Source organism: Microtus ochrogaster, chromosome 2, assembly GCF_000317375.1.
Source record: "Microtus ochrogaster isolate Prairie Vole_2 chromosome 2, MicOch1.0, whole genome shotgun sequence".
Lineage (NCBI taxonomy): Eukaryota > Metazoa > Chordata > Mammalia > Rodentia > Cricetidae > Microtus > Microtus ochrogaster.
In genome coordinates, this window is record NC_022010.1 from 16,830,671 (window position 1) to 16,845,874 (window position 15,204).

Below are 15,204 nucleotides of genomic sequence, written 5' to 3' on the forward strand. Positions count from 1 at the left end.
GTTAAGTTCCTTTGTTACAGAATTTTATAATTTCCCACTGACTGTGACTTAGGGTTTCTTTTTCATAACAAACTTTTCAGGAGGGAAACCATTTTATGTTTTGTTGAAACCTGTTTTGTCTGTTTTGAATTAAAGAGTTGAAGAAAAATCCCTTTCTATCTAACAATCCTTGAGCAGCAATTGAAAGTATGGCTTAGGGGATATGGCTCACAGCCCACCATGCATAAGGCTTTGAGAAATACTTTGCATTGCCTATAATCCCATAACTTGGGAGGTGGAGGCAGGAGGATTATAAATTTAATTCATCTTCAGCTACCTACAGAGTTTGAAGCCAGCTAGGCTACATGAGACCTTATCTAAAAATTTGCCTTAATTAATTTGTCTAGGGCCTAGTTAAAAGCTGGGGAAGAGTTTTTTTTTTTGACCCACCCATATGTTCCAAAACAAAACTTCTCCATCTGGGACCTGGGTTTGAATCCCAGCACCCAAATGATGACTCACGATCATCTTTAACTCTAGTTCCAGGGGGTCTGATGTCTCATCTGGCTGCCTTATGCACCAGACACATGTGTGGTACACAGACATAAGTGCAGACAACACACCTAGACATCTAAAATTGAAATAATAATAAAAAATTTAAAGTCCTTCATCTGTTCCCTGGGTCTACCTACAGACTTCCCCTGTTCCCTGAGTTGTACCCTCTGGAAGACACCACAGAAAGGTGGCTGCTCCTCTCAGCAGGACACCTTCTTAAGCATTTTCTTCAGTGTCATCTTGGACAAACTTACTTTGTAGATAATATTCTACCCATGAAAAAGTGTGTCTCTGCGAGGTAAACAGTTGCCCAGAGGGTGGACAGGGTACAATATTTAAGAAACATGAGTTAATTAAAATCCCATCCATCAGAATTTACTTTCGTTGATAGGAAGCCAAACAATTTGCCTGGCAATTAAATTAGAGTTATTCTAACGGTCTAGATGCAGCTTCATTAACCACTCCTGTGCTCCCATGATGCATTTTGGCACTCTGAACACACACGCTGCCTTGCTTGCTGCTTGACTCCCTTCAGACATTAAATGATGGCGGAACTGCAGTTATCACGCACGCTGTCAAGCCTGGTACCGCAGCTTGACACAGGAGGAACATGATGTTCACATTTTCCTCTGGGCGATGAAGACTAGAATCTTCATCAGCTGCTGTCTAACCAGAGAGACTGCCTGCTTTTATAATTTTCAGAAACCTTCTAGCTCAGCCTCCTGGAACCTAGGAATCATCTCTGCAGGCACCATTGCAGGGTGGAAAAGAATGTATGCATCTTTCCTGTCCATGTGGGAGCAGAGTGAGGATGTTCAGAGAGATGCTGCCAGCAGGCCTGCCAGCAGACAGTGCCAGGGATGCGAAGTGGAAACTGAAATACCTGCCTGTGGTGGCAAAATCTCATCTCCTTCCTGAAGTAGCAGGGTTTGCACTCCACATGTTTCCTGAACAGGATCTCCCACTGTCTGAAACAGCACAGCCCACGATGGGGAAAATCAGACTTTCACTGAATGAACTCCTTCATGTCACATGTAAATGTTATTCAGACATATAAACAGGGGCCAGGGATGGCTCAGTAGGCAGTGCTTGTCTATCAGGCCCTGGTTCAATCCTCAGGGCTGTATAAACATGGTGTATGGACACTGTGATCCCAGCTTTGAGTAGGTAGAGGCAGGAAGATCAGGGGCTCACTGCATCCTTGGCTGTATTCTATGTAGTCAAGGCCAGCGTGGGCCACACAGCCCTCTATCTCAGCAAAGGGAACCAAGAGGAGAGGAAAGGAGGGCTTATCACTGTGGTTTATTAATTGACTTAATGGGCCTCTACTTACAGGCAGGATTTTCTAGCTCTAACCAGAGGCAACCATGGTTTAGATGTGACACTAAATAAATCCAATGTACAGAGGAACAGCTCTGTAATACCAGCATTTGGGAAGCTGATGGAGGAAGATTGCTGTGAAGTTAAGGCCTCAAAGCAAACAAATGAAAGATGTGCATGTGTGCGCGCACACACACACCACAAAAACTGAAAGTGAGCCATCAGAATTCAAACTGTGATAATACATCTGAACAATGTGGGCATGGTAATGAATTTTTTTATTTTTTTGGTAATGAATTTTTTAAAAGATTTATTTTTTTTAATTATGATATATGCTTGTCTCTGAATGTATGTGCATGTGTGAGTGCAGTACCCACAGAGGCCAGAAGAGGGCAGAACTTCTGGAGCTGGAGATAGGTGGCTGTGAGATGGATGACAGAGATGCTGGGAACTGAACTCAGGTCCTCTTTGAGAGCAAGTACACACTCTTAACTGCCACCTTGTGGTCCTGAGAATTCCTAGTTAACCTCTCTTGTTTTCTCTTTCTCTCTTGCTTGGCATGCCTGCAGTGACAAGGAACAGTAAGTATTCCACTCCATTTTCATTTTTCTATGAGTTGAATTTTGATGCTTTCTCTGATCAGTGTGATGAGCTGGTAAAGAAAGGAATGAGCCAAGTTTACACACACACACACACACCTACCCACACACACACACGCACACACACACACACCATACACACACACACACCCACACACCATACACACCCCCCCACACCATACACACACACACACACGCACATGCACACACACCATACACACACACACACACATGCACACCCACACCCTCCACACAAACACACACCCCACCTGCCCCCCCAAACACCTACCCACCCACAGCCACACATGCACACTCCCCACCCCCCCACAAACACACACCCATACACCCACACCCCCTCCCCCCACACACTGTGTATATTTCCAGGAAGGAAATATAAAATTTCAAAAGGAAATTCTGTCCTGGTAGAAAGATGGAATGTGTTCCTGAGGTGAGCTCCCAGTCGAGATTCTGGGTAGTGTTTTAGTGTTTGGGACTTTGGGCAACAGTCCTGTCTGTGTCTGCTCCTTTAAAGTTTTTCTAGGACCATAACTCTGGTTGGTACTGTTCTGAATCAAAGTTTTAGCGACTGAGGCAGTGCTGGCAGGCTGTCTAGGCCATGCCTCCCTGCTGTCTCTTTCTGGAGGTCACCCTGACTGCCGTGAGATGTGCCATCAGCTCCCAGTGTCTGGCTTTGCTCACCGCATTTGTGTTTTGAATTAGATTCATGTACTAACTGTGCGTGACAAATTGGACGTCGGACCCAACAAAGGGGCTGCCAGGCAGTTCCATCTCAGTGACAAATACATTCAGACACTATAGGATGTCATTGTCATCCTAAAATGATGGAACGCTAAGACTCATCATCACTCTGGCCTTATGTATCAAGGTCTCCACCATTTCTGGGTCCCCAGACTATCCTGTCTGTAAAATGGGTTTGACAATTTGCCCTTCCATATCAGTGGGTAGAGGAGCCTTCACATGTAAACTGTAAGGCACCAGCAATCAAATGGAGGTGTGAATCACCTCCTTGTCTTCCCATTGGCAGTTGTGGTGGGAAGAAAACAGGCTTGAATGTTGGGTTTGATCCAAATAATCTTACCCTCAGTCCTCCAGGGAATGGCTGGACCCTGATAACACCTACCCGTGTGACCCTCTGCTCTGAGTCTCGCTTTCCCCATATGCCCTATGGGAGAATTTGGGCTCTTAGTGATCTCTGTGGTTGGCCTATGGGACCATGGTCAGGCAAACTTTGCTTTTTATAAAACCATGGATGGCTGTGTTATTCAGATGTGTCAGGGACTGGGACTGAGTTGCTGTCAGATTAATGATGGGTAAGATGTCTTAAAGGGACAGATGCTGTATGTGGACTGAAGTGTGTGTGTATGTGTGTCATGAAGTGGAAAGGGAACCATGAGAGGGAGGAAGAATATTCTGGGATGGCAGGGGAGGAAGGAAGGGTGATGGAGGACACATGACATGATAGCAGAAGGGAGGACTATTTGGGAGGAGAGGGTAGCAGGAGGGAGGAGGGGTGAGGAGGGGAGCAGGGAAAGAGGGTAAAGAGATTGAGTGTAATCACGTGTGTGTGTGTGTGTGTGTGTGTGTGTGTGTGCGTGAAAACTCCATAGTAAAACCCACTACTTTGTATGCTAACTTTATATTTATTTATGGTCTGTGCACCATGTGTATGTAGAAACATGTGGAGGTCAGAGGAGGGCACTGGGTCCCCTGACACTAGAGTTATGGGTGGTTGTGAGTCGAGTCGCCATGTGGTTGCTGGAAACTGAACCTCAGTCCTCTGCAAGAGAAGCCAGGGATCTTCACTGCTGAGTCGCTTCCCAGCCTCTAAAACAATTAAAAACAAAAACAAAACTATAAATAGGACACAGCAGGGCCATGTCCACAGGGTCTCAAAGCTCATACAGGCTTCCAGGTGCTGAGGGCTGAGAGTTTGCTCCCCTTCCCTCCTCCCTCCTACTCTTCCTCCTTTTGTCTTCTCTTTCCCTCTCATCCGATTCCTTCCATTTTTCCTTCCTTTATTAAAAAGTATCGCCAGGGATGGTGACATGCCTTTAATCAGCAGAGGTAGGTGAATCTCCGTGAGTTCAAGGCCAGCCTGGTCTACAGAGTGAGTTCCAGGACAGCCAGGGATACACAGAGAAACCGTGTCTCAAGAAAACAAAATGACCAAGTGCCTACTGTATAGCATCATGCCATTCCTCTGGGGAGCAGGCATGCAGTGACAGATGCGTGTGTGCAACGAATGCAGGTGGGTGGTGGGAAGGGGTGAGGTGTCCTCTGTGTGTTTCAGGGACTTCCAGGAGGGTCACCCATCTCCTGTTGTCTGGAGTCTTCTAATGCAGGCTTGGGTGGCAGTGATCTTCCACTTTCTTTAGGTGCAGGGGCAGAAGCAGCAGGGGCTGTTTCTGTGAGTTCCTGGCCATGCTGTCTCTAGCCTACATCAGTTCCTTCCCCCCAAGGGTTAGACATCCAGGAAATGAACCGTCAATAGTGGCGATCTTTCTGCTTCCATTAGCAGTGGAATTTTCCTTGAATAATATTTTATTCAAAAGCTAAATATTGCCGAGCGATGGGAATATAGCTGGGCAAAGACCTTCCGTGAATGAGCATATTATACAGCTGTGAACTTTATACAGCTGCGATTTAAAATGATGCTACCCTGTAAAGTGAGTGGAGGTGAGTGGCGGGTTTTCTCTTCTCTCTCGGCTGTCATGTATTGGCTGGTGTTAGCTGTGTGACAAACCATCTTAAAGCACCTTACTCAGTGATCCCCAGATACCCCAGCCATCTAACTTGTAAATAAACCCACAGAAAGAAACACCATATCCTCAAGTTATTGCCACTTAATCTCAGGCTGGGTTACCTGGGAACCTGCTTTCTCAGAGGACTGAGCCGGCAGATATGGGGTAGGCCCTCCAGGCACACAATCCTTGGTGTAACTTGTCCTGTGGCTAACAGAGCCCTGGCTCCAGCACTGGCTTTTAGCAAGATCCTTGGTACAGTGCTGTCTGACATCATAAGGCCCTAGGTTTGAGCCCCAGCAGTGGGCATGATGGACCATACTGTAATCTCAGCACTCAGGAGATAGAGGCAGGAGGATCAAGAGTTCAAGGTCATCCTCAGCTACATAAAAGGTTCAAGACCAGCTGGGATGCCTGAGACTCTGTCAGAAAGGTCAACAACAGCAAAACAAATACCAACACCAAGATCTTGGTGTTAGACCCCGTCTTAATGACACTCAAGTGGCTTCTGTCTTAGTTAGGGTGTCTGCTGTCGTGAAGAGACACCATGACCATGGCAACTCTTGAAAGGAGAGTATTAACTGAGGTGCTGGCTTACAGTTTCAGTGGTTTACTCCATTATCATCGTGGTGGGGAGCATGGTGGTGTGCAGGTGCAGGCAGATGTGCTGCTGGAGAAGGAGCTGCTACAAGTTAATATGTGAGCAACAGGAAGTAGACAGAGACATCGGGTGGTATCTTGAGCACATATGAGACCCCAAAGCCCAGCTCAATAGTGTTAGTCTTCCTCCACCTAGACCACACCTACTCCAACAAGGCCAAACCTCCTAATAGTGCCACTTCCTATGAGATTTTGGGGTCCAATTACATTCAAACTACCATAGCATCCTATATTCAAAGACCTCACTGTCTTGTCCCAAGGCCCCCATGTCCACAAGGCTTCACAACCCAGGGGGCTCCTTCTGTTCCCAGAGAGTAAAAGATCTTGGTTGAAAACCCATCTCATTCCCCTCTGTTTGCTTTGGGAATGAAAGCATGTAATCGACAGGAGGCATGCGGGCTCCCACTGAGACCCGTGAGGACATTTTCAAACACCAGCTGAGCTGGGCCAACTGCACATTCTAGATCGCAGATAGGAGGAGGATCCAGAGGGAGCGGCAGCTTCCATCACCCTTCTGCTCTCTACCAGCTACAGAGGGAGGCGGTCTTCCTATGGGGACCTTGGGGACATATCCACTCTGTCCATTGCATTTCTGAAGCCACACTTGTGCAGCAACTTAAGCTTCTGGTGTGCACAGAGTCCAGCACGTTGTAAGATGATGGGTGGGAGGAAGGTGCTGGCTACGGTGCCTGGGACAACACTGAAGCATAAAACGTGTTCTTAGGGGTCTGTGCTGGGGCAGGAGGTCTGGAATGTTCCCTGAGGTCAGAATGGAATTGCTATATAAAGGCAGGAATGAAGTGGAGGGGGACCATGGTGGTTCATATTGATGGTCAAATTGACTAGAATCATTCTGAAAACCCGCTGAGATTAGGTCAACTGAGCTGGGAAGACCTACCCCAAATGTGGTCAGTTCCATCCCACAGGCGGGGGTCCTGCACTGAGTACAAAAGGAACTGCGAGCTGAGCACCAGGTTCATCCCTCTGTGCTTCCTGACTGCGATGTCATGTGACCGGCTGCCTCACACTCCTGCCACCTGCCAGTGCCTTTCCTGGCATGAGGGGCCGAATCTGTACACCGCGAGTTAAGATGAGCCCTTAAGCTGCTTCTCTTCAATAAGAAAGCAACTAAAATCAGGACCTGAGGAGCAAGCAAGGAAGAGAGGTGGAATTGAGAAAAGGAGGAATGGGGCAGGAGGAGGAGACCATCATCCCCACAGTGAACCACAGGCCTGGGGATCTAACAGGGTTCTGTGGGAAAGGTCAAGCGCCATCGCGTCCCTCTCAAGTAGGGGGAGGAGACCTCAGGCTGGCCTCTCTTCCCTCACTCCCCCAGCTCACCTAGGAGGTCTTGGCATAGCCTAAAGGGGCCTGAAGTCTTTTTAATTTAGGAGTCCTTCCTCCAGAGGTGGGAGAGAAGTCCAACTTTTGCAAAAATTCCTAAGGAATTTGACCAATACCAGGACACACCCCAGAGCCTGAAAGGGGGCTAGGTGAACATGGACTCTGAACTCCCAGTGTTCCAAGGATCCTAGGAGTCTTTCACCATCAGGGACAGCGTCCTTTGGTGCCCAGACTGAGGGGGAGGGGTATACCTTGCTTCCACCCTCCTGTGGAGCACTAATGGAAGACTTTAACAGCCCTCTGTTCACAAGAGTCTGGGTTCTAGTCAAGGTGACTGTGTGCCCTGTTCTCAGATACTGATCTGAGTGCCAGGGCACAATAGTGATTAGGTTCCTGAAGCTCAGTGGGGGTGGGGTGGGGTGGGAATTAACAATACCAAGAGCATCCTTTAAGGATGACTTCAGCTGGAGAGGGATGTGGTAGAGAATTTGAACTTGGTGTGTTGTTGGAGGAGGGAAGGGCTCCTGGTGTGGCAGGGAGGGGTGGGCCAAGGCAAATGTCCTGAGGCAGAAACCAGATTTGGGTGATCAAGTTGAGCAAAGATGCCAGTGTGGCTGGGACTCGGTGGTTGCAGAGTGGAGGATGGGGAGGGGTCAGCAGTGGGGTAGGGAAAACAGATTGAAGGGACTTGCCAAAGTGGGAAAGAGCAATGGGCTTTTATTATGGAGGTAAAATCCACAGACATTAACATCAAGCATCTTAAAGAGCTGAACTGGGCAACATCTGGCATGTTCACAGTGTGGGTAACTGTTACTGCTGCCTGGCTCTGGGCTTCCCTATTAGTGAGGTGCTGTTCTAGGGTCCTCTTGAGGCACCTGCTCTGGGCCACACCTGTGTTTCCATCAGGGGAGTGGGGTATCTCAGCTCTGTGTTGTGGAGCACAGACTTGAGAGGACAGGCAGTGCTCTCCATGAACACAATGAAGTGCTCCTAGCAGGTCCTCCTGCACACCAGGAAAGGGGAACCAGGGCAGGGTGCTGTGAGGACCGAAGCCGTTGGCCTGGACATGGTCAGTTATCTCTGTGTTTGATTTTTAAAGGAGGTAGAAAGAGGCTGGGTGCATAGCTCAGCTGAAATAGTGCTTGTCCGGCATGGATAAAGCCCTGGGTTTGAGCCCCAGTGCCACACAAATTACAGGTAGTAGTGCATACCATAATCCCAGCGCTTGGGAGATGGAGGCAGGAGAATTGGAAGTTCAAAGTTGGCCTTTGATATATAGTTAGTTCAAGGCCAACCTTGGCTACATAAAACCAGTCTCAAAAGGGGTGGGGCAGGGGAGAATGCACAGAGCCTTTAATGGTTGAAAACTTGGTTATTTGTCCTTATAAAGATATGTTTACAACCCTATTCAACTTTTTTAAGTTTAAAGAGGACTGTTCCCCCCACCAGGCATGACAGCACATAGCAGCCACCCCACGCTTGGAAGGTAGAGGGAGGAGGACCAGGGGTTCAAGGTCATCCTCAGCTATAAAGGAAGCTCCAGGACAGTTTGGGCTCCATGAGATCATGTTATAAATAAATAAACAGACATGTATCCAAACAAAACATCTTTGGGTTAGGCTATCCATGGGGTCCACCTGGTCTGAGTTTGTTCTCTGCACTGTATGTTCTGTGTGTGTGTGTGTGTGGGGTGTTCTGGTTTAGACTCTTTCTGAAAATGTCTTGCTTTCTAACTTTTTTTCATGCATGTGATCTGGAACACTTCCTAAAATAGATGCGTCAGAGTGGGATGAAGGAATGATGCATATTGCACTGTTCAGACAGGCAAGCCGAGGCTTAGAGGCACCATTCTGCCCAGGGTCCCTAGGCCAGTGAGGCTTCCTGCAGAAGCTTCAGCCCTGATTTTACAGATCCCTGGGTCTCTGTCCTGACCCATCTCATGCCTTCCCCTGTCTTTCCCCAGCCCACCTCACATCTTTCCCTTGACCTCACAGGCTACAGGCAGGATGGTCCGTCCATCCTGGAGCGAAGACCGACAGGCAGAGGAACCAGGAAGAGCTGACAGACGAGGAGAAGGAGATCATCAACAGGGTGATTGCTCGGGCGGAGAAGATGGAGGCGATGGAACAGGAGCGCATTGGGTGAGGCTGCCTTCACCTCCCTGCAGGCTGCATGATGACACTGGGGTGGGAGCGCTTGACCACTTGTGAGTCAGAATCCTTGTTGCATGAGGTGGCAATCTTATCTAGAAGATGAGGAGGAGGGAGAGAGGACAGAAAGGTCTGGGGTCAGTATGCATGGGAGCAGCGAAGTCTGGAGACAGGGTAGAGGGAGGTTGATGGGGAGGCTGTGCTGTGGGTGTGAACACTGGCTGTCTTAGCTGATGAGAGCTTCATAGAGAGTTCTGGAAGTGTTGAATGCCTCACTGAGGGTGGAGTTAGTGGAGATGGCAAACAGAAGACACTGCATTTGACATTATAGGCAAAGGCTCAGAGATGGGGCAGGGGGCAGGAGAAGTATCTGGTCCCTACAGTGCAGCCCAGTGACCATGGATGACAGTGACCTGAGAATTTCAAGACAGCTGGCAGAGCAGTGCTGAGTATTCCCAGTGATGGACACACCAAGGACACCCACCCAATCATGACAGCTCATATGTATGTAGTAAAGCACCACTGTGCATCCCATAAACATGTTAAAGAGTACAAGAACACACTTCAGAGTGAGCTATAGAACCACACTGGCAATATATGGCAGTGTAACCGGTAGTATATGGCAGGCAGGCATTGTGTGGAGGAGGCAGCTGAGGTGGACCCAGTGTGGACACACGCACTCTGGGCTTGGAGAACCCGGAGTCCATGGTGGAACTGGAACACACGGATTTATCTCCCTGAGCCCCATCTGCTGATGGGAGGAAGGGCATGATGCCACCACCGGATTCTAAAGAGGATAGAGTGAGTGATGGGTGTGCCCCAGTTGTGACTGTGTGTAATGGATGGGAGGAAAGAGGGCAAAGCGGGTCTCAGCGAGCAGGGCTAATGACTTGTGGATGGGGAGGGAGGCGGGGCTTGCAGGAAGCAGACACAGAAGAGAACAGAGTGCTTGCTGAAGGGCAGCTGGGAGCTGAGTGGCTGGGAAAATGTCAGGGCTCATCAGGGTCTGGGTGACTAAGGAAAGGGGAGACTCTAGGCATGGCTCCAGAGGGACCCACAGAACAGTCCCTTACACTCCAGTCTCTGTGGGAACTGGGGAGCAGCTGAGAAGCTACCTTGCCACTTGCCCTCAGGAAATCCCTTACTGTCCCAATGCGTCCTGCTTTTGTGTTTGTATGCACCCGCATGCAGATTCCTGGTGTCTTTTTCAGCATATTCTACCTTTCATTGAAAAGGACTCCTACCTACAGTGTATCCATTCAGCTAAACTGGGTGGCCAATGGTCCAGGGACCCCCCTTTCCCTCACCTCTACATGCTGGCACTTACCACCATGCCTGACTTACATGGCTGTTGGGGCTCACAGCAGGCTCGTTACCACTGAGCTATCTTCTAGCCCTGCAGATGTGTGTGGTGCCATTCCATAGGCTGGCATCCTGGGCTATTGCATAAGGAGAAGCTGAGCGCCAACAATTCTTCGCACCTTGCAGAGAACCTGGCCCAGCCACACTTTTATCGATGCCTTCCTTGCCCTCGGCTTTAAGGGCACTCCTTCCCGCTTCTAGCACAGGGTCAGTGAGTCCCTGTCTTCCTTCTGTAGCCTGACATTGACTTGATGCTGTGAGGCAGAGCATCATTGTTGAGAGCTCCCCAGATCAAGGAGACCTAGGTTCAAATCCTGATTCCATTGTGATCTTGTGCTAGTCTCTTTGCTCCTGTGCCTCAGTTTCCTCATGTGCAAAATGGCGATGACACTCCTTGGTGAATAAATGTGCCAAGGACGATGGTGAAGTACACACGCAGTAAATGGTAGCTATCCAAGGGCCAATTTGGTTTTCACAGCAAGAGGCTTTTTGTTTTGTTTTGGTTCTTGCTGACGCTTTTGGTCTGCACCTGTGTTGGGATGTTCCAGTTTGGCAAGCCCTGGAGTCCCAGCATCCCCTGGCTTCCCCGGAAGGAGACTTGAGAGGCTTCCAGGGATCCTGGGCCAAATCTGGGCTGGCAGGGTGTACCTCAGCTGAGCTGGTGTATTTTCTCCCTGGCTTCCCGGAGTGGGGAGGGCAGCCCCGGAAGCCCGGCAATCCGTGTCTCCTCCATTGCAGCCCTCAGCCCTCTCTGGCAACGTCGCCAGAGGCAAGCCCGAAGCTATTTGTGTTTTCTAAGCTCCACACCATGCCTTCATTCCGGTCCCTCCTACACCTCCCGGAAGAGAATCAAATGAAAGCCGGGTGGGAGTGAGGCTGAGGCGGGGTTCTGCTCTCCGGGGCAACCACTGGGAAACCTCAGGCTCTCAGTGAGCAAAGCTTCTGCCTCCATTTCCCCAGTTGACTCTCAGGTGCCTTTCTGCTCACTCAGCTGCTGCAGTGATTGTGTGTGGTAAGGACATCACCCTTCATGGTTGACTGTGCCTCTGAGGATGGGGAATCTTTTTAACTGGGTTAGGATTTCAGGGGCCCCTGTCCCCATCTGAGTCCTGTTGCTGAGTTACCCTAGTGAAGCCATCTGGGACAGTATGAGGTCACTTTGAATCAACATGGACAAAAATCCCCACAAGGGACACTACGATGTACCAAGTTTTGCATTTTGCTTTATTTATTTGAGACAGGTTCTCATGTGGCCCAAGCTAGCCTTGAGCTCACCATGTAGCTGAGGATGACCTTGAATTTCTGATCATCTTGCCTCTACTTCCTGAGTTCTGGGGTGACAAACAGGCACCACACACCCAGTTTCTACAGTGCTGGCCATGGTACCAAGGGCTTCGTGCTTTGTAGGCACGCTCTCTACCCACTGAGCCCTCAGCCCTGAGTCCTGTGGTTTAAAACTTCACTTGACCCAACACAGTCACTGCTCCTCTTTACCCGGTGGAGTGGGCATTATAGCAGTTCTACTGTACAGATGGGGAAACTGAGGCTGGGAGAGAAAAGGTCATAGACAAGCTAGGTTTACTCCCCTTCTGATTGGCCCCAGAATGATGTCCTTAACTCTATATGTTTTCTTCCCCTGACCTGCCCGCAGACTCCCTCTCTCTGTCTGTGGACCTAAACTTCTAAACATATATATTCCATCTTATTACTTTTCATGCACATATGCATGCCATGGCACATGCATGGAGGTCAGGAGCAATTCTTGGGTGTCATCAGGTCGTCAGGCCCCTTTACCTGCAGAGCCGCCTTGCCAGCCCAAACTTCTACTGAGGAGTTCAAGCTTAGCAGGTGGCCTCTCCGGCAGACTCCTTCCTACCTTGTTAATCTGCTTCCTCTGCTGGAAGTGTTGGTAGTGTCGGGCTCTGATTTCTGGTGGGAAAGGTGTCAGGCCTCCCAGGAGGCTTTGATTCTTCTTCCATGGGACAGTTTTGCTGGAAGTAAGAACCCAGGAGAGCCTCAGGCTGTGCAGAGTCCCGAGCTGCCTTCCTGCAGCTCCATCCCAGGGTCTCAGTGCTCACGTGCCCTCCACCCTCTCCCCAGCTCAGCCCTGTTCAGGATATGAGGAGAGAGAGACATGACCAGGAGAGAATCCCGTCCAGCTGCCTCCTTCGCATGCATTCCCTTTCCGGGCACAGGTGATTTGTTCTCCATGGTTAGCTGGCGCAGACTTGAAGGGGTTAAGAATTCAGGCGTGGCTCTGCTGGATGGTTCCTGTCCTGTGGGGCAGCTGGGTTGCTCACTGTGTGCAGCTGGCAGTGGGATTACACTACACTGGAGGGTCCTTCCTCGTTCAGTAGCCACCCCTAGCCTGCCCCTTCACAGCGAGGTCTCAGGAGTGCAAAGATGGAAGTCACCAAACGTCCTCATGGCCAGGCGTGGGACCGAGGCCATGGTCGAAGGTTCCATCTCCTTAGGAGAAGGATAGCTGGTGTGTGTAGGGAAGGTGTGACTGACCGTCATCTTTCCCTCTGAGCTGTGCACATTGGTAGACCTAATGGGAGGCTCAGGGTTGTCCCACGGAATCTGGGATCAGGCATATAGCCTCAGGAAAAAAAAAATCTCTCACCCCATGTGTTAGCAAACACAGCCATGCCACATCTCCACGGAAACAAGGCTGCGGGGGGCTTCCTCTGAGTGGGAAAGGGCTCCAACTGAGCTGGAAAGACACACTGATGGTCACTGGACTTCCAGATGCGCTAAGTCGTTTGCCTAGAAAGTTTGTTTGCACCCCCACTCCCTCTGCGTGACAGAGCCTCCGTCCATGAGGCTGTCCTTCTGTGTCCCCATTGCACTTCCTTCTGTCTGGATCTCCTCCAAGGCATTTGCACGTATCCTGCCTGCAAAGAGGCAGCAGCTGGGTGGCTCGGTTCGAGGTCAGCTTCCCGAAACAGACGGGCTCAAAGAAAGTAATCAGAGTTGTCATTAACCTTGGCTCCCAGCTCGATGATGGAGGAAGGAGTCAGAGATGAAGAAAGACCTGTTGTGTCCCGGCCACTTCCCTGTCGGGGTTCACATCCCCCATCCCAACTGTTTGACACAGAATTTTTCCACAGTGTTTGTCCTTAGGAGATGTCCTTCCCGTGGCTGGGCAAGGACACAGACAGCCAGGTCAGCCCTGCCTGTCTACACCAGTCCTTTCTCCGGTAGTCTGGAGCCCAGGCCTTCCAGAGTGCAGTGAGTCAGGGTGGGGACATAGTTACACACATGTTCATCTTTTCACAAGAAGCAACTGTCCATGGACCCCATTAGCTTTAATAGGTTCTCTGTAACCTCCCAAAGCTAAAAACTGCTAAGTAGCGCTTCAGTTTCTCCAGGTGTTAGATAAATGCTTTCTTTCAGTATCCATTCAACCTTAGCCATATTTAGTGTACATGCCTGTAATCCTAGCACTCAGGAGGCTGAAGCAGAATATCAAGTTCAAGGTCATTCTAAGCAATAGTGAGACCTAGTCTCAAACTAAACAAAAAAACCCCAACAACAACAACAACAACAACAACAACACAAGCAAGTAAATAAACCTTGAAGCTGGAGGCTGGCTCAGTTAGTAAAATAGCTACCAAGAAAATGTGAGGACCTGAGTTGGGATCTCAACCCTCATCTAAAAGCCTGCAGGAGCTAGGGACAGTGGATGGATGTCAGGAGCTAGGGACAGTGGATGGATGTCAGGGGCTCATTGGCCGGCAGGCTAGCAGAATCAGTGAGCAACAGCCAGGGTCAATGAGAGACTTGGTCTCCAAAGGTAAGAAGGGGAGCGATAAAGACCTCTGATCTCCACACATGGCTGCATGCACATGCACACACACTCAAACACGCATATGCACGCACACACTCCATCTTTGAAGCTTCGTGGAACCTGTCGCTACCAAAGCAAACGGCAGTTTTAAAATTTCCCTAATTGCCCCAGTGTCTGCCACCAAAGGGCTGTAAATGGTCATGCTGTGTGAATAGCACGGGTGGGTGGGCTGTCACTGAGGCTGTTGAACCTCGAGACATCCCATAACCCATCTGCAGAGCCAGAAGTCCAGTTGGGTGGCTCCCAAGTCCCCTTCATGCCCTGCCTTTCAGCCTCAATACCCACCTGCGTGTGGACCTGGGAAATTCTTCATATTGAGGCTTGTGCTGTGCATCGTATGATGTCTCGGCAGCATCTCTGGGTTCTACCTCTCAGCTGCCTATAGATAACACCACCAGCTCTGAAAACCAAAAATGTCTCCAGACGTTAAGCAGTGGCCCCTGGGGGACAAAGTCATCCCTGGCTGAAAACCATTCCCTGTGGTTTATGGACAAAAGAAACGGGCTGAGGAGTCTGATGTAATTACAATCAACCTTTGGGGGGGGGATGATCGAAGAGAACACTGGACCAATCATCAATGTCTGCCTCTCTTCATAGAGCGCCAAGCCGAGTGCAGTACA

The 15,204-nt window shown here is 49.7% G+C and overlaps 1 protein-coding gene across 4 annotated transcripts in view; it reads left to right on the forward strand.

The window, feature by feature from the left end:
- Rph3a (rabphilin 3A) overlaps positions 1 to 15,204 on the forward strand; it is an 81,516-nt gene that overhangs the window by 31,529 nt on the left and 34,783 nt on the right. For all 4 annotated transcript variants that reach the window (XM_026784374.1, XM_005344485.2, XM_026784380.1 and 1 more), the window contains exons 4-5: positions 2,424 to 2,435; positions 9,214 to 9,360. In XM_026784374.1, the coding sequence (XP_026640175.1) occupies positions 2,424 to 2,435; positions 9,214 to 9,360 (159 nt within the window). The remainder of the gene's footprint in view (positions 1 to 2,423; positions 2,436 to 9,213; positions 9,361 to 15,204) is intronic.